We start from the raw sequence: 20707 nt of genomic DNA on the forward strand, positions 1-20707 counted from the left end.
AATCACAGCTGAATGGAGATACTTACACAGTCATTATTTTAAAAGACCAAATTATGTCTTAGGGTAAATGCCAACTCAATTAAATATCTAGGAAATGACACAAGCATTCAAAGGGATGTTAGTCCTATGTTTTGAAATACTCCAGTTCAGAGAATTTGAATTTTCAGTTAATACACTGAATTTCCATGATTCACTCGTTCACTAATAAGACACTTAAGAGAAAGGAACTCAAAACAGTACTTTGTATCTCCTCAAAATCATTATCTGTTTTTTCCAAATGGGAAAAACAAGTACACACTGATGTATATATCAAGACATCACAAAACTCTAGCTTCTTATACAGGCTGAACTGATAAAAGTGACTGAACAGAAAAAAAAAAGAATGTTTTTTTAAAATAATTTTCTTTACAAAAAATTTATGAAAACACTAATATCTTCATTGAGGTATCTACACATACTGCATGAAAGCACAATTGATGCAATGTGGTTGCTTTTAAAGTACTTGAACATGATTCATCACTAGCTGCACAAATTTACAGTAAAATATTTAAGGAATTAGCCAAGGAATTTCTAAGTGGTTAGTGACCATTGCCGAGAAATGAAGAATGATTGCTGTGGTACTGAAAAGACTGCAGAATGGCAAATACAGCACTTCAAACTTAAAAACAGTATTTTGAAAGGAAAAGGCCTGTTGGTCTTTTCTTAGTCAGACATAAAAACTCTGGAACAAATTTGTAAAGAGTAAACCTGGAAGTACTCAAAAGTATGTTAGCAATTAAAAAAAAACAATTGTACTGCTGATTTGCCAAAGAGAAAGCACAGCAAATCAACTAATTTTCCAACTTAATGGTACAGCTGAGCTGATGTCTGGAATCAAAGCAATATGTTCCAATACTTCAATCCAGTCAAATCTTTTAATGCTGTCTTCAAGTAGAGACTCAAAGGATGGAAGAAAATCTGACATGCATTAAATTATTAGAATGAGAATACATCTGCTGGAAAAATCCATTATATCCTAATAATTGTACTTGCATAGTCTTCAAAACTTTTCTGCCAAATGAGGCACGTGTCAGAGCTCGGATTTACCACTGGTATAAACAAGCTCTTTCCCCACACCTAGGGTTTTACTTGTTGTATTGAAGGTCAGCTCTGACACAGTTTTCCTGCTTTGCCAGGGTTCCTTTTGTCCCCCATGCCATGGGAGCTGCATTTACACTCAAGCCCTTTCCTTGGTTCCTTCCCAGCCTGCACTGAGGCGATGCTATGCTTGGCCCTGTATCTTGCTGATCCCAGCCAGGACCTGCTGACTTGACTTCCCAGCTTGATCTCAGACTTGCCTCATTCACCATGGACCAGTCTGGCAGCCACTGAGCACTTGGGTGACCATGGCTGCTGTCCCCACACCTACTACTCTTGCTTTAGCACTGAGGGACTGCAAAAGTTATCATTAAGGACTCTGTCCCTGCCTCTGTTTTCTCGTGGTTCAGCCTGCTCCTCCTATTCCTTGCCAGCAATTGCTGCAGGCAATCTGTACTACATAACATTTTCGATACCAGCTTGGAAGCAGGCATAGACAGCACTGTTTATGAAATACAATAAATAGATCTTGTTTCATTCATGAAATAGATCAATTTCTATTTATGAAGAGATTAAACCTTTTGGAGAAGCTGGCATTATCCTTCAAAAGTCTACAGAGGTTTCAAATAAACCGTCTTTGTAAATTCAAGTTGATAACAAGGATGTTAAACAGATGAGAGTATAATTCAATATATGCACATTAATAATAATTAGCATTTTATATTCATTGCCGTGTTGGTTAGATTGTTAGTGCTTTGTGTTAGACATGTTTTACAGACTACTGCAAAACAAAAAGAGAAACATCTGCTAAAAAATTATTGTATCCTTGCTAAGGGACAGCTAAACTAAAGGGGGATTACTTTTGGGGGAAAAACCAATCTCAACAATGAGGTATTGATAAGCAAAGATACCAGTCAAAGAACTATACAAATCTGTTACTTTTTTAGAGAAAATGAATATTTGGCTGTCAGTAAGATTTATGTAATACTGAAGTGTACACCTCTTACCTACCACTGGAGATTTTAAAGGAGTGGTTTGATACATAGTCAAGAAGGATAACCAAAGCCATTAACTGAAGATTTTAATGCTAATGTTACATACAGCTATTACTATGTCAAGAGAGGTTTAGATTGGGTATCAGAAAAAGGTTTTTCACCCAGAGGGCGTTTGGGCACTGCAACAGGCTCCCCAGGGGATTGGTCAGGCTTGACAGAGTTTAAGAAGCATTTGGTCAGCACTTTCAGGCACAGCATGTGATTCTTGAGGATGGTCCTTTGCAGGACGAGGAGTTGTACTTTCATAATCCTTGTGGGTCCCTTCCAACTCAGAATATTCTGTGATTATTGTCTTGACTTTTTACTCTGACAGCCATATACAACACATTTACGGCATTTACATTTTCCACAAATGTGTGCCTATAAAACCCCTGGACAATGCAAAATAAGGAATTGAAAAATGGGCCAAATACCTCAGTAACAGAAATGAATGCAATTACAAAGAAGCAAAACAGAGATTTAATTATATTATTGAATAACAAATTTGTTCCATGCATTGCAAGAAATATTTCGCTCACCTGGTTGCCAACTAAAAGAAGATGTTCTCCCAGCAGAAAGTCCTTGAGCATATCTTCCATTACCATCATATGCTAGAGAAAAAACCACAAAATTTTCACTTGATTTTATGCTCTCAGGTTTATGCATTCACTAATGACAGTGGTACAACAGGAACGTAACTTCAAGCATTTGGGGCCAGATATTTTTGAGCTTTATACTTATAGCTATTTATTTTATACCAAGAGCCTCTCAGCCAATAATAGCAGAGGCAATATATCCAGTAATTAGAACAAGGAAGCATTTACATCCTCTGCTCAAACTCATTGTGGGAGCCTGATTTCCCTACTTTTAATTCTCTGTAATCATTCCTTGTATGTTTCCTTTTAGCCTAGCTGAATGCTTGTCACCCAGACTGTAAGAACTTTCTTTAGTTTGTGCCAACCTTCCAACAATATCCTAGTAGAACATTGCAGAAACCAAATAGAGAGAATCAAAGACATATGCTAATTACACACATATATATTATTGAACATTAAACACCAGGTCTAACTTAATAACAAATCTACTTTTTCTGTTCTAATCAAACTTTATTTTCAAGGAAAATAAAGACAGGAATATGCATATTCAAGTCCGAAAGTGTCTATATTTATCTTACAATATGTGCCCATTAAATTTTTATTAATTATAAGTTCATATGTGCCTAATTCAAGCCAAAATGCTGGAGGTATATTTTTGCATATATCCAGTATCATAACAGGTAACACATACTGTACATCCTTTAACCTTATCTCGCTTCTCACAAATTATTTGTTTCAAAGGATAGTAAGGATTTCAGGATAATGTGGCAATGCAGACTACTTTACTCGCAATAAAGTCGTGTATATTTCTCCACTGTATCTAGTAAAAATAGGTCATCTGTAAGTAGGTCAGTCAACCTACTTAGAGAAATGAATGATTGTCTTTAAATAAATACATTATCATCTTATCTCTAGGACTTGATTAATATAAAAATTAAAAATCAGCAGCTTGCTTATAATTTCTGAGCATAAAACCCCTTTGTTTCTGTGTGAAGGATATTTTAAATTTCCAAATCTGTCTAGAACACAGGCTGGGGGTGGGGAAAGAAACTCTTGTAAACATAGCTTAATACCGTGAAATCCTAACCAGGCATTTCAAAAGACTACTGAATGCTCAACACACCATTTAAGGAGAGCACTTCAAGGCAAATTATAATATTTTTTTGCATGTGTATACACTAGAAATTTATAACTGAGGAAAATAAATTTGGCCAGATATAGGAGAAATTCTAGTAAGTCAGTTTACCACACACACTGCTTACAATTTTAAATTTTATTTCTAAGGCACAAATACAATCCTTTTGATGACTTTTTTTTAATCCTAGATTAATAAATATACATACATTATGGTTCCCTTGCAAAGCAGCTTACCACCAGAAATACTATGTATTGATACTTCTTCTTTTGTTGGTTCTTTTTTTGCACCAGGACTTAAATTAGCATTGTATTATGATACCTGCAGACATTTAATACTACCTATTTAGGCAAAGGAGTTGTAAGTAGACGCATCCATCACCTTTATCAATCCATGTTCCCCAGTGCCTTGTCTGAAAATTGCATTTGGCATATTACCTAAAAAAAATTATTCCCATCCCTATGACACCTGTTGTGGACCAACAGCAATGTTTTATGGCAATATTAAATTTCACTGTAATGTGAATTGTTTCAAGACCAAACATACAAAGGCAAAAATCTATGTGTTTCATTACACTGTGCAGCACTACAAAGGGCTGAGGACATATTTTTTCTCTGTTTTCAGCTTATTTCTGTAGCTTTAGGTAAGAAAGCACTGCACTAAACTCAAATAAAATTTGTTCTCCAGCAGGTTTTGTTAAATGATCATTGTAGCACTTGAATCACCAAACTGAAAAGTAGCAATACAGAAAATAAGAGTAGAATTCATTTAGAAATTGGAACACCTATCCTGACTGGTATTTGGTTGCTGTTTCCTTTAGCTTTTAGCAGGCATATCTATTCAAAGAAAGATACAGAGCAGCAGCAATTTTAACAGAGGCTCTCTGCAGCAATTTTAACAGAGGTTCACTGAATAAAATCTGAATGCAGTTTTGTCTACAGTTTTCTGAAGCTATAAGCGAGAAGGTGGAAAAAGCAAAGCAGGTGGTAAGTCCTAGGAGAACTCAGGATTTCCTTTCCAACAGACACAAGTTATATGCTTTATCAAAATGGTAACAGAACAAAATCTCACATGAAATGTTAGTAGGGAAGATGAAGTCTGTCATCTGTTCCCCTTACATGGCTTGTCATCACCTTCAATAGGTGATACCCACATAGCATAGTCTTTCTGGGGCAAAATTATAAATGAGGTACAAAAAAGACTCGGAAAAGAAAGTATGGAAACCCATACCAGGCCCCTAAAAGCAAAGTATTTCACAAGATCATGCTATCAGTATTGCCTTTCAGTAGGAAAATATTTTAAAGGTAACCAAGAGATCAAATCTCTTCCTAGGCTTTTATGCTAGACAGAGAAGAAATCTGCTCTACAAAACGGGGTGCTGGAGAAACCAAAAAGCCTGGTCACAAAGCCCTTGCTTTTCCTTGTATTTATTAACCACTCTTTACTACTACTATGAACTAATTGACACTAATGCCTAATTAATAAGGTAAACTATTTAAAAGAAATAATTAATAACTCTAATAACTACTTTTCTAAGTACTATTCTCCTTCCTTTTCAAATATGCAATATTAATTCTCATGTAAAGGAGAGTATTGGGTCTGGCTGAGATGGAGCTGGTTGGGCATGAAGGGTTGTAGTGAATGGGGTGACATCAGTCAGTAGTGGCATTCCACAGGGCTCCAACTTAAGCCTTCTGTTCTTCATCATCTTCATAATTGTCTTGGAAGGGATACTAAAGAATGGGAAGGGATGCTAAGCAAGTTCTCAGATGACACAAAACTGGGAAGAGCTGTAGACTTCCTTGAGGACAGGGAGGCCCTGCAGAGAGGTCTTGACAAATCAGAGGGCTGGGGAATCATCACCCATTTGAAGTCCAACAAGGGCAAGTGCCGGATTCTGTACCTGGGATGGGGCAACCCTGGATGTACAGACAGACTGGGGAATGAGAGGCTGGAGAGCAGTGCCATGGAAAGGGACCTGGATCTCCTGGTCAATGGCAAGTTGAACATGAGTCAGCAGTGCCCTGGCAGCCAGGAGGGCCAACCCTGTCCTGGGGGGCATCAGACACAGCAGGGCCAGCGGGCAAGGGAGGGGATTGTCCCACTCTGTCCTGAGTTGAGGCGGCCTCTCCAGTGCTTTAGCTCCTGCTGAGCAGGGCTGGCACAGCACCAACACTGTCTCCCCAGCACTTCCCCCCCATCAGTAGTCCAGGGTAGGCAAAATCCTGGGATAGGACACACCTAGGCCAACTGACCCAAAGTAACCACAGGTATATTCCATACCATATGACATCAGCTCAGCTACAAAAGTTAAGAAAAGGAGTAGGAGTGGGGGGCATTTGTTATTTACAATGTTTGCCTTCCCAAGCAACCACCACATGTGCTGAAGCCCACAGCTTCCTGGAGAGTGGCTGAACATCACTTGCTAGTGGGAAGTAGAGATTTAAATTGTTGGTTTTTCTTTTTGATTGTGCACACAAAAATTTTTGCTTTTGCTTTTTCTTAATAAACTGCCTTATCTCAACCTAGGAGTTTTTTTCCAGACTGTTTTCTCTCCCCTCTCCACCTGGGAAGGGGGAATGATAGTGGCTTGGTGGGCACCTGGAGTTCAGCCAAGGTCAACCCACCCCAGGAAGGTACAACTTTATGCAACAGGTCTGTAAAACACAGCCTCAGGATGCAATCTACAATCCAGCCCTAAGGGTGGATCAGTCCAGCAGCAGTAAACAAACAAAATGTTCAACAGAATTGTTATAATCTCTTCACACGGGGCTGAAGATATGTCTAAAATGACCACCAAATGCTATGAGAAAAATTTAAGACTAAGGAAACTACTTCAGAAATATATCCTTAAAATTTATTTAGTACATTATTTACTACACATATAAGCATACCCATTAGTACACATTTAACAAACTTTTCTAACTCAGAAGTCAGCGATTTGTACTTACTTGTGCATTTTCATAAAACAAAACATCTGGCACTTTCATTTTCTCTGCTGAGTTATATATTGGCATGGTCACAGAGCCTATCTTCAGAATCCCGTTGTTTATTTCACCTAGTCATTTTCCAGGAAACAAACAAATGTATTTCTTACAACATCATCTAAGCAGACAATGCAATCAATACCTAGCATTCGCAAGTAACGATTTACAGATTCTAACAAGGCTCTGGTTTGCAGTTAATTATTTCTATCTAAAGAAAGAAAACATTTGGTAGAGTATCAATTTACAAAAGGCTGCATTATCATGAATTTGAATTCTCTTTAAAACTCTAAATAAGTGTATTACAATAAATGATAAAAAGGTGATCTTACACGAAAAGGACCATAAGAAATATCAGAAATTGTGAGCACTGCCTTGGTCTAATTTGACACTCTCCTTGTATTACTGGAACATCACCAATACTTTTAGGCTATATTTTCTCAATCCACAAGGTTTCACACTTCCATTCTTCTGTCTTCCCCTGTCCCACTGTGGAGTGAGGCACGGACATGAGGTAACAAAGCTGTGTGGGGGCTCAGCTTAGAGGGGGAGCACATCTACCACAACAGCACAGAGCCACTGCTGATTCTCCCTTTCAGCACTGCACAGTTGAAATACCCCTCAACTACAGCCCCGAGAATAAAGTACATTAAAAACTTTTCATAGATCAAAAGAACCATAAATTCAGTACTTAGGAAAATAAAAAATAAGTGTAATTAATAAAAAATGCAATAAAAAAATTTTATTTTTGCTACTAATTTCTTAATCTGGCATGGTAAAACTGAAAATACCCTTATTTCTAGACAGATGTTTTTAGCTGTTTGCCTTTATGGCATGAAACAGAGAAACACAGAAAATTCAAGAGATGTATCCAGATTATATATAATGTGAATAAGAGATGCAATAATACATAGATGGTTGCAGATATATATGTATATACATATGGCTGCATAGATATTTGTATATACTTGCATACACATATTGTACTGATATAATAGAAACTATATATCCATTAATATATCTTATAAAAGACATATAAGATATATATAAGATATAAAAGATATATATATATAAAAGATATAAAATATAGATATTAATATATCATATAAAATATGTACTTCTATATACACAGACATTAATAAATTCATAAAAATAGAATCCACATGAATTAAAACCAAAGATGCGTTTACCACTGCACAGATCTAACAGTAAAAATACAGCAATCTAATACATCACAAAACTGGGAACAAACATACAGAAGAACAAGAGCAGAGATAACACTGGTGAGGCAGAGAACAGGAAAAATATATGAATGGAAAATGGCAAATTGCTCATAGTATGCTGCCTGACAGAGGATATGAAAAGATATAGAGCTAGCACGAAGGGGGTCATACAGGAATAAGAAAGCAGAAGTGAGAAAAATGGCAGAAGCAGAAATATATGCATGGCCCTGAAGGCGACTACAGATGATTACAAGTTGGATAAGCCAAAGAAACTAAGACCTGCTCAATTAAGATGACATGCAACTACTACAGCAATTTAAAGAGAATAAAGAGAGCAACAAAGAAGTGTGTGCAAGAATGAAAGCAAATGATGGCACAAAACTTCTAGAAGAATCTCAAAAAAAAAAAAAAAGGTGATTTTAAGAGGGGAGAGAAAGCAGCAATGTAAAAAAACAGAACAGAAAAATGTTAAGATCAAACTAAGGCTGTAACTCTACAGAGGACTAACTATCAGTGATGAAAAATGAAAAAGCAGTACTAAAAGCCTGAGACCATGGATCTTATAGACTGAGAAACACTTAAACATGATGGAAAACAAAATTCTATGAGCAGGGAACTCAGCAGACATTACAATATACTGAGAGCAGCAACACGGTCTGATAGAACAAGGTCAGAGATACAAATGAAGCAAATTACATTTAATTTTGAGGATAACTAGTACACCTTTATACATCCAGCAATTTGAGTAACATTCATGCAGAACAGGAAAAAAAACATAGCAGAAGCTTACATGTGTAATCCTTTCCCTCTAGTTTTTCTGTGTCATCTGGACTTGTTTCAATACCAGAATCCTGCAGATTTTTGTGTAAAGCTGATCTGGCAAGGTTTGGTAAAAATCTAAAAGAAGGAGAATAATAGGGAGGCTGTATTTTAAAGGTTTTTCTTTCAAAAGTTTTCAGTATTTTCTGTAATCTAAAAATCTAAATCTAATGTAATTGGTAATCTAAAATGAAGATTCACTTGCACCTCCAAATCCTGAATGTCTATTCCTTTCACAAAATGCCTTCCACATTTCACCGGTCCCCAAGGAGAGGAACTGAGCTTCTTTCATAGGCAACGAACTACACTTGTGGTGGTGCACTCTTTTTTAAAGGCTTCAATGTTATCAAATATTGCAATAGGGTTGTAATGGAGGGTGATTTAGAACAGGAGGCATGTAATGTCCTCATCTATTACAAGTAAGAGCCACAACAGAAACAATTGCTTTTGGAAATACCTTTTCTCATTACTCAATTCACTTGGATCTCAGAGAGAGAGTAAGCTCTGAGATGTCTAGAACTAGACCCTGTCAGTTTTCCAAACCTTTTGATCATAACAACTTGCTTTCTTTTGGAGAGGAAAAAACCTCAAAAAATCCCCAAACAGACCAAAACCCACAAACAAAATCTCAAAGCAAACAAAACTCTTGTAACTCTTCTAGATACAGCTTTTAGAACTGAAACCAAGTGTCCATGAAACCTAAGTCAAACTAGACATTAATATGGCTCTGCTTTGAGTGTTTTTAGACAGTGAAGCTATGCTGATAATGGTGACCTAATTTATATAATGCAATGACATATCTTCATAAAGATGGGAAAAGCGTACCAACTCCTTTCTACTTATCTTCCAGGTTTGATAATACCACAGAAATATTCTTACAGAAATTACTAACTTCAAGGAGGAAGACAGCAATTGCACTAATTACTAAAACACATTAATAGCTATCTTGCATGTTAGCCACTGACCAAGAAGCTCTTGGAACTTCCACCAAATCTAGCAGTTCTACCTGGAAAGGCAGGCTTTATTAACTGCATCATAAAGGCTTTCATCTGGATGTTGTGACAGTCGACGGCAAATTCGCAACAGTTGTCGAGTAGATAAAAATGAGGCCAGTGACTGTGCCTGTCAAAGAATACAGGGTAGTTTAATTATTCAATTCGTGTGAGGGATTTAGAGCAAACAAGTCAGGAGAAAAATGCAATCCAAAAGGAATAATTTCAACTTTTCTCCTGATTCATAGATGCTTTGCGCCTTCTACAGCAAATCGTGCACTTTAATAGGCAAGCTTGTATTTTTGCAGTAAGTCACTGTCATGGAAATCGTTATGACACCAAAAGATTAGTCTTAAAATATCACTTGATAAGCAACAGGAAGAAAAATGTGCTGTGAACTGAATTTTATGTGCAATATAAACCATAACTTTAATATCTGCAATAAAAAGCAGGTTAGTTACTGTGAAAGGATCAATGTGCTAAAAAGTCATCTGCTCTTCACAAACTAAATATGAGTTCCACATGTAATGCTCTGGCAAAAAGGTCTGGCAGAATTCTTAGACATAAACAAGACAACACTGGGCAGCAGTATGGAGATTGTATCACCTCTGCACACGCCTTCTGGGCGGGCCATTACTGGAACACTGTGTCCTTTGCTCTTGTCCACATATTAAAACAAATGCTAAAAACTGGACATGAACCAGCAAAGATTTACAGAAATTATTCAATGCTTGGGAAGGCAGACCTCAAACAAACACAGCAAAATTTAAAAAACCAAACAGAAAGAATCACAAAACAAGCAACCATGTATTTAAAGAAGGATCCAAAGACTGAGAAAGAAATCATTCTATAATTATATCTACCGGATGAAGGTATCTAATACAAATAGGTTCCTTATTTTAGCAGGAAACACACAACAATGAGTGTGATCTGATAAGTCACGCCATGTTTTGCCTGGGTCAAGTGAAATATTTTAATTAGGTAATTTCAAAATGTTTTGTTTGGGTTTGCACAAGTTTATATAAAATTTCTAACTGCAAAAAAAAAAAAGTCAGCTCTATGAAATCACACAAAACTTCTCTCAAATTATGAGAAAGGAAAGAATAATGCTTTTTAGCATATCTCTGAGCAATGAGCAAGAATTATTTAGATAGGGGTAACTGCAAAGATTACTATTCCTGTTCCTCCTGCTTTCACTGACAGAAGATTGTGAAGCATCTTCTGAACAACCATAGTTTACAAGCAAGCACTGTAAATGATGACATTTCATGAGTTACTTCATGACCTACTCAGCCATGCCTGAAGCAAGGGCAAGGGTATATGTTCTCTCCTTATTATCCATAGAGGATAGGACAATTGGGGAAAAGTTGTATCATGTCTTCTGAGTATTTCCAACTGGTCGTTGAAAGTATAGTCAACAAAATTTCCTCCTCTATTACCTGATTTGTTTGGGTTTTTTTATATTGAACAACTGCAAACATAAAATTGTGTGAGTGACAATTTTTTTAACATGTATCTATGAGGCGTCTAATTCAACAGGATCTTGATTGTGGCCTCCAGATTCTATTGTAAATCAAGCAAACAATTACAATGACGTGGACAATGCCCACAGAGTGAACAGTTTACAGGTATTCTGTTGTTAACAAAACAACTTGAAACAATGGTTAATATTTCAGTATAATCTCTGGCAGACACTTATTTACTTAGCCAACCCTATAAATAGCCTAATGTACATTAGGCACACATTTCATCTCTCTGCACAGGTGTGCTGTCTCCAACATGTCTCATGTCACTACTGATCTACAAGAATCCTCTTTCGAACCATACTGTGACTTACTTCTCATTCAGCATCACATAATTCATTTAGATATTTCACAATTCTACAGATATCCACATATATGGAAAAGATTTTTGTGGTGCTCTATTCAGGCATGGTATGTCTCCAAGTATGTCAAAACTGATACATTTATACATTAGAAGTAGGAAGCTCAATCGATGATTATAACAACTGCCCCAACAGTGTACCTAAAAGTCAATTTTTTCTTACTTTTTTAAGCTCAAAAGAACATAACAGCCTCTCTCAGCTTCTTAAATAGAAAAACTATAAAAACTATTATCAATGTTAAAATAGTGAAAACTAAGGACAACAAATTAAATTTCTTAAGTACCAGTTAAGCTGATACTGCTGGATTCCATCAAAAATTTTTTACATTTTACTTACATCAAAGGTATGCTGTGTTTTAGCTGCCATAGCAATAATTTCTTTTTCTTTTCACCATGATGTAACTGTATTTTTAAAGAATTCTGTTGTCACTTTGTCAGCAGAACTTATTTTTCCTGACATTACTTCTTTAACAGAATAGCCTCTAGCAGCAATGCAACCAGGAGTTCTGCAGCATTCTATTTTCTGAATCTCTGCTGCTGCCCATTGTTATTTTATAATGACTACATAGCTCCTATTGCCAAAAAAAGCCCCAATAACCTCAGCTATCAATTTTCCAATTACTTAAGCAAAGTAATAAAAAAATACCTGAACATGTGATTATTATCCATACACATTCAAAAGGCACCTCAGCATGTTTCACTGTAAGCCACATACCTAGACTCACTGTGTTATGTTTTTGGTTCTCTGGGATTTGTGCAAATTCCTATAACAGGGAGATTCCAAATACATACATCATAAATCAAAGAAGTTTATAGTACGCAGCACAGTAATTGCCAGCAATAGCTTTCTGGGGCTGGTTTTCCAATCAGGCAGCCTTTGAAATAACACTATAGCTTAGCATGTTTCACCTAGCCTTTGTAAAGACAATCACAGCAGGAGACAGTAAATGGAAAGAGGAAAGAAGAAGAAGGGCTCACAGTGGCATCATTTGTCTCCCGAAGCTTGTGTGTTACTGACAACAACTTTTCCACAGCAGCACTGGGTACATTTGGAATCTGGTTGAATGGAAAAACAGTATTAATCTTATTGCAAGATATCCAAGTTTCATGTATGCAATAACCATAGAGTCGCCACAGTTGCTTTATGACAAAGAGTATTTTTTATAACAGCAGCATTTGATATTAAAATAAGAATTATGTCATTAAAAGATAAGCAGGTATGTTGCTTTGATAAACTTCAAAAACCAGGTCCTTTATGCTACATTGAAATAGCAATATATTTTATATGTAGCAAATAATCCTGTTCAATAAGCCAGTAAGTGCCTAAAGTACTGAATGTACTTACCATTTGTTTAATAACTTCAATTTCTTCACTCTTGCTTAAAGATCGAACATTATGAAACAGAAACAGTGTCAAAAACTCTGGACCCAGCCATTGCTGGGTGGTACTTCCAATGACAGGAGGTTCTGCTAAGACCACTATTCTGAAAGAAGGATGGATAGGAAAGATAGACCTGCAAAAAAAGAGTTTAAAAATGCATTACCTGGCTTAAGGAATGAATATCAGATTCAATGTTTACAATAAATGAGAAGAAGATGAGTTATTGTACTGAAATATATATCATATCCAGATCATTTGCAATGCAACTTTATTTTTTAAAAAAAGACACAGGCTGCATAAGTGACTTGAAATTTTTAAAATTTACACTCTTTTTTAATGCTCATAAGTCTACCCAAGTCTCTTCATTTGCAACAGGACCTGCATGCCTCAAGATGGACAAATACCACCAACTAAGCTACAGAGTACTGTGCTGTATGTCTGAAATGGGCACATCTCACTCATTTCATGGACTTTGACTAGTGCTTTACCTAGAATAGGGTCTCTCACAGGCGACTCAGGGACAAAAGCAGACCTATCAGAGCTGCAGTAATGAGTAACTTTTACTGAATTAGACTGACAGAAAGGATGACACTGTAGAGATTTGCCTAGATACTGTGAAGAGCTAAATTTAGTAACAGTTTAGGAACATTCCCTTACAGATGCTCTTTGTGGTCCTTGGATTAATATGTCTAACTTCATAGCACTCCTGAAAGTTATGCTTCAAAGACCAAACCAGTCACTTCACCCCTGGTTCATTTTAGAGTCAGCATGAGGAGACAGGTCTTTCCAGTGGAAGACTGAGATTCACAAGAACTTCAGCATTGCTGTCCTGGCTCCTTAAATCAACCAAGCACAAAAGTCTAGCCACAACCAGTACTCTGCCCCTCTCATTTTTTCAGCACCCCCAACCATATCTTCAAAGGTATCATAGGATAGAACTTTATTTGCTTTAATTTCTCTTTGTCCAAATTTTTTTTCTAATACTGTTCTGAACTTCCCTTCTTCATCCTATCTGCCTCCACAGCTTCCTGTGAAAAAACACACACTGTTCCTGGCTGTAAAAGGTACTTTTATTATTATTGGTTTTTAGTTCTTTATGGGACTGGCCTCCTACCCTCAGTCAGTGTTTTCCAGTTCTCACTTGAGGATTTGGTAACTAAAAGTCTTGACTCCACTGAAGATAACAGGAACTTGCAACACAGACTTAAATATACAACTTTTAGATGTGTATGTTAGGGCACTAAAAGACTGCTGCCTTGGATTTTGATATCTTGCCACCTTCACATCTTTTGTATCCCTTGTCTCTGTAATATTTTCACCTCCTCTGACTGGGCACTCATCAGTACTCATTAATCAGCACACCTGCAAGCTCACAGAATCAGTGAATATTCTGAGCTGAAAGCAACCCAGAAGGATCATCAAGTCCAGCTCTTAAGTGAATGACCCATAGAGAGATCAGACCTGTGACCTTGGTGTTATTAGCACCATGCTTTGACCAACAGAGATCATCTCCAGAAGCAGCAGAAACAATGGAGTAACACATCAGAATACAAAAGCCAGTCAAATTTTGTCCAAGATGGGCTTGTTTTCATCAACTATTTTTACAGTACTCTTATTAAAATACAGGATGTTCATTTGGAAAAAGCAAGTGAAATTTGATTAGGCAGTTTATATTGCTGTTACCATGTCATTTTCCATACAAATTACTGAAGACATAAACCGACAAACCTACTGCATAGTTGGCTCATCTGTACATCATAACAAGAAACCTGTGATACAACAGGGCAATTACAGCAGTCTCTTGTATCAAAGAAAACAAAGGCAGTGGTATGAGTTTTTCTCAGCTGAAAGTCATAAGCCTAGAAGCTACTCCCTGATTGATAAAAATAGAAATAGATGTCTAAAAACATCACATGAAAGAGGAACCAATGGGAATGTCACTGTCACTAAGCATAAAGGAAGGTCAGGGAACATTAGCCAACTTTATTACAGAAGAAAACATTTCCTAGATAGGATAAACACATATACTTACAGGCTTACCTTCCCTAACATTACTAAGAAAAAAAGCAACCCTCCTCCAGATATCCATCAAATTCTGGCCCTTCTAAAACACCAGAAGAGAACACAAGGAGTCAACTTTTAAGGTGAAGGAATCGTATTTCTTTTGTATCACCTCCTAGTCACTGCCCTCAAAGGGCTTGGTGGGGACAGCCAGGGAGGGCACGGAAAGAAGTGGGAGGAGAGAAGATGCAAAGTCAGGGAAAGCTAATTTGGTGATATCAGTTCAATTCACTGATGTACTCTCTAGACTTGGACACCATCACTGCTGTAGGTTTCCAGGTTGTAAACATGAAAAAAAATTTTGGCTATTTCAAAAGCCTATTGTTTGGAATGAAGTTTGCAACGCTGAAAATATCAGGCTAAGTGTATTATTAAACAAACACCATGAATAACTCAGTTCTGCAGTGCTCTCTAAGTTCCCATCTTCCATCAGCACAACTGAAGAGCTTCAAAGTTGTTCCATCACATTACAGATCAAGTCTCAAAAAGAGCACAATATGGAGAGCTCCTACATGAAGCTGTAGGTCATAGAAAAGAAATCTTTGATGTGACAAGAAATCTTGTGGGTTTTACAGATGAAGACAAAGTAAATGTAACTTGTTAAAAACTTGGCATCTTTTAAATTAATAAGCCTCAAACATGGTGGGAAGATTTGATGTTAACTGATTCATGCAAAGAGTCTGTCCCTCTCTCTATTAAACATTTACTGACAATACAGGCAGCAAGGCATTCTCCTAATAAAATGAATGTCCTTCTTTTGACATCACTGTTTAATTTTTCAGCCAAGGATTACCACCATTGCTCTTATAAAGAAAATCACACACATAGATCAGGGTGATTTTAGGGAAAGATTTTCTTGTTATTGATCATGATTCTGAGCAACTGAAGCTTCTCATAAAAAAAATAGAATAAAATAAAATGCAGAACGGCATTTCTAATGCCACTTTTTGTAAGACTAAACTATTTTTGATTATCTCTTCCTGTAATATGATTTAATAAATCTCATTTTCTATCAAATTTTGTAAGTTGGGAATTATTCCAACCCTAGAACCAAAATGACCTATTGTTATTTTTTGCTGTTTCTTTTAAATTTCAGCATAGTCCAACATTAACAGATGCCTTTATCTTAAAATTCATTTAACTGGAAAAAAGCCAAACCCCTAAACAACAAATGAAGTCAAAGCTAAAAAATGTAAGCAATTAAAAACTCTATTACTTGTTAAATTTACTCCGTGCCATAATTTCATACATCTGTCTCATCTACTGTGCATTCCCTTTCAACCTAACCACATAGAAAAGAATCCACTCTGCAAGGCATTAAAACCACTAATGCATTATGAGAGACTTATTTTAGTTCTTCAACTATCCTATTATGTATCTACACCTAGATTTCCCTATAATAGCTGCCTTTCTGTTCACCACACCAAAAACTTAGCATCTGTGTGTGCTGAGAGGGTATACCCACACAAACAGGTTATATACTGCATCCTGAGACAAACAAACACTTCACTGCTGGATCTGTAAAGACTGTGTGCTACCTTTACAGTATCTGTCTGGGTGAAGTAATGGATGATTACAGAAGAAATTCTATGCAGAAGTCTTGGATATGCACTCCTTGGACACACTTTCTTTTACTCTCTGAACTTGTTCAGGGAAATGAATCATGCAATCATTAAATGAATAAGTTATCAGCAGCTATAATTTCCTTCTATGTAAAATATCTTTAAGGACCATCTGTCACTTTCTCAAGGGCAGCTTTTTTCTTCTCCTTAAACTCATGAACATGAATTCTTAGTTTCCTCAGAGGAGCGAATGAGTTCCGCAACTATTTGGTAACTTAACTTCACAGCCAAACTGGCATAATAAAGAATATAGGAAAAAGCACTCTGCGGCCACCACTAGTTACTTTGCAGCTTGCCCTTTCAGAAGGGCAAGGAGTATCCCAGAATATCCCAAAGGCAATGCACTGCTTGCACTTGTCACTCCTGAAAGAGCTATTTTATCCACCAGCCTGAAGCCCTTCTAAGAAAAATGGAAATTTTTCTACAGATGTAGAAATGTCATGAAATAATAGTGAACATATTACTCAATGACACTAATTAACCTAATTTAAAATCAAAATACACTTTTTTAGCTCTTACAAAAGTAATAAAACTTTGAAATATTGTTGTCAAATATATGACATATGAATAAGAGTGCTCTAATCTGCAAAAACTGAAAACAATCTGAAAACCAAACCATACTTTCCTCTTTGTCTGGCACCTCAAATAACATCATCATGGTTTAAGCACATTCACATTCTCTACTGTAATACTGTTTGCATTTGTACACAGAGGCATGTGATTTCTCAAGATCATAGCATGATCTGAAACACCATCCCTTTAGTGAAAAAACACAAGAAAACAACTTGATGCTCTTCTTCTTTCTCTTCTACTACACATAAGAGTATTTTGACTATTGAATCACTAAAGATTAAAGGCACTAAAACTGCAGGAAAAAATTTCCAAATTCCCTTATTGGAAAATTAGGTAGACAATGTGTCACTCAAACATTACAGATTCAGTCCCAACAAAACTGAGAATGACATCATCTATTCCACAGGCCTGGCAAAAAGCAGTCACACTTTAGTGTGAAATTACTTTAGTCAAATCCAGCAAATCAGGGTAAGTAAAGCTCAGAAATCCAGCTAAGGCCACTAGTCACAGTCACTGGCATGAAGCAAGAGAGATGTCTCTCATCAATATGGAGAGCGTCTCCCAGTTGTGATTTGGGTAAGAATTTGCCCAACCAGTCTGCTAATAAATTCATATTACAACATACTCTATGTAGCTTCTCCAAAGCCAATGTATTGCAGGCAAAGGAAGGATGGTGAGCACTGTTGGGATTAAAATCTGTGATTAAACCAGCTGTCAGTACCTCAGATATGATTTGATGGATTAATTCTGCTGGATTCTGCAACACTGGAAGCTACTGAAGTTTGCAGTAACTGACAACTACTGCTGAAAAGGATGAGTAGCAAGGACAAATACAATCCTGGAATCAAACAGCAATTATTGACATTGCATCCTGGAGTCAGTTAAAAGGCAGTGAGTGATGTTTTCAGAATATGGAAGTCACCAAAACCAGGATGAGGTCCTGGAACACCTTCATTTCCTCAAGGGTTGATGAGGACAACAACCTCTCTATATAGAGGAGTCATCCAGTGATGCTAAAGAAGCACAAAGCCAAAACCAAAGAAGCAGATATATGTTTTCACTATTTTAACTTCACTTTTTAAAATAAGTCATTACAGAAAACAAAGGCAGAATGAAAACTTCACCTAGGAGGATTCTCAGTGAAATGGACTTCAGATAATTCAGGAGCAAGAATTTTCATCTGCATCCAGGATGGCGCTACACGGTCCCACTGAGCTACCAGATGTAAGAATGACTACACAATGGGGTATCTGTTTGTTTCTGAGACCCCATTTCTGACTAATCAGAAATGCATTCTTGTCTAGTACAACAGACACACTTTGCTTATGGATTAGAGATCACTGTCAGTCAAATAGATAATTAAGAGCTTAGCAACTCAGAAACATTATATTACAAAATATTGAGGTGGTTAAATAAAAACAGTACAGTGAGATGTGAAGGAAAGAGAGACAGCCTTTCAAGGACAGCAAAAAAACCCGCAACTTTTGGAGCCTTCAAAGTAGCCAAAACAATGCACAATTGCCACTGAACAGCTGAACCAAAGGGTTACTCAATGAGGCTAAAAAGAAGGAAAGTAGATACACAGGTGACACAAAGGAGAAGGGTCTACAGAACAATCATTAAAGAAGACAGCTTGAACAGGTGCTCATGCTCTAACAGATAATGAAGATTAAAGGGAGACCACTGCCAAAACAGCCATTGTTAAAACAAAAAAGGATGTGCAGGATCCAGATGTACATCTCTATTCTTTGAGAGAGATTTAATCCACTAGGAGTGGCAGCTCTGAAGATGAATGTATGATGAGCTATCCAGGTTTTTGGAGTATATTGGATATGAACTAAAGGGTACTAGGCAAAACAGCACAGCCACTGCCATTCTGCCTGAAAGCATGTTGGACAAGACTATGAACACAGAGCAGGGAGGAGACTGGCACAACAGATATATTTCATAGTAAAAAGTGTGATGCAAAGTAGGGATACCATGCCAGATGGGCCCTTGGAGCTTTTTCCTGCTCTTTTCAAAGTCTGTGCTTAAAATCCTGATAAATAGAACATTTCCTTGATATATAGTCCTTCACACAAATAAAACAAATGCAGGAAATGACCATCTAGCTAGGTGTATGGCCTCTGCAGACTGGATAGAATTTGCAACAAGTAGGCTTAGAATGAAATTTGAGGGTTTTGTTGGTTTTGTAGGAGCAGTTCTTGCCTTATTTTTTTAAACCCACTGTATTTTGATCGAAAAGGGAACCAGAAATATGGAAACAACTAGGAAGTAAAAGAAAAGCAACTTTTCTAAAGGGTAGACTATGGAGGTCAAAGAAAAAAATCAGATTCATCAAGACAACTCAGAGAAAATGTGTGGCATATCATGAATGCACCCCTGCTACAAACCCATCAGGCCTCTTCAAAGTTTGGACACATGCACACCCTGCAGCATAACATTTCTATCTGTGGAATGTTTCTAGCAGACAAGTGGAAGTAAAGGAACAAAAAGAATAAGCATTATGGGTCCCAACCCATCCTTAGGATTTCCTGCCCCACATTAATTGTAAATTAAATACCAGCTTTCTAGCTCATGAGGCAAAAGAAAGTAACAAGTAGTATTTTACTTCAATTTAGCTTTATTTTCCAAGACTTTTAATAAAATGTTCCAAAATTAGGTACTATATAGCTTTATATCTATTTTTGTATCTAGTTAAAATTTCTTTTCAATTTTTGTATCTAGTTAAAATTTCTTTTCAATTTCTATCTCCTTCTCTTAAACATTATCGAATGTTTTCCTTTTAGCTCAAGCACTCTAAACAGGATATAATTTTGCCATACCACAAAAAGAAATGGAGCTAAGGAGGAACCTTATGTTTAAAAGATGCTTCTCTTAGCAATTAGAAGGAACCAGTTTAACAGAAAAGCATTTTCCATTTTTTTTTATTAGAGAAAAAATGACAAAATTAAAATGTTGTTTGCATTCTATAGTCATAGCTGATACTTTACCTCTCCTGTAGTTTCTCATCAGAGAGCTGTAATTCTTCTTTTAAGTTTTGATATCTATCTTCCCTTAACAATCTGGTGCCATCATAAAGAGTCAGTTCTCTGTCATGTATTAGTCTGAAAATAAAGAATAAGCTCTATCTTAACTTTGATTAATTTTTATAATACAGGTAACAACTAAAGGTATTTTTAAAAGCTATCTCAGTTAAAATATACCTCAGTAAAAAGAAAAAGTGATATCAACTCCAGATGCATCCAGGCATGGAGGTAAAATAACATAAGTTTTAGTGCAAAGTCAATCAACTTAGTTTAAATCCATATGGTAAGAACATGAAA

The 20707-nt window shown here is 36.6% G+C and overlaps 1 protein-coding gene across 1 annotated transcript in view; it reads right to left on the reverse strand.

Annotated features, from left to right (window-relative positions):
• Positions 1-20707, reverse strand: part of VWA8 (von Willebrand factor A domain containing 8) — a 184488-nt gene that overhangs the window by 105042 nt on the left and 58739 nt on the right. The window contains exons 14-20 of the mRNA XM_036379175.2: positions 20375-20488; positions 13090-13258; positions 12723-12800; positions 9875-9990; positions 8840-8946; positions 6794-6900; positions 2651-2722 (exon numbers count right to left, since the gene is read on the reverse strand). Of these exons, the coding sequence (XP_036235068.1) occupies positions 2651-2722; positions 6794-6900; positions 8840-8946; positions 9875-9990; positions 12723-12800; positions 13090-13258; positions 20375-20488 (763 nt within the window). The remainder of the gene's footprint in view (positions 1-2650; positions 2723-6793; positions 6901-8839; positions 8947-9874; positions 9991-12722; positions 12801-13089; positions 13259-20374; positions 20489-20707) is intronic.

This window comes from Molothrus ater, chromosome 2 (genome assembly GCF_012460135.2).
Source record: "Molothrus ater isolate BHLD 08-10-18 breed brown headed cowbird chromosome 2, BPBGC_Mater_1.1, whole genome shotgun sequence".
NCBI classification, from domain to species: Eukaryota; Metazoa; Chordata; class Aves; order Passeriformes; family Icteridae; genus Molothrus; species Molothrus ater.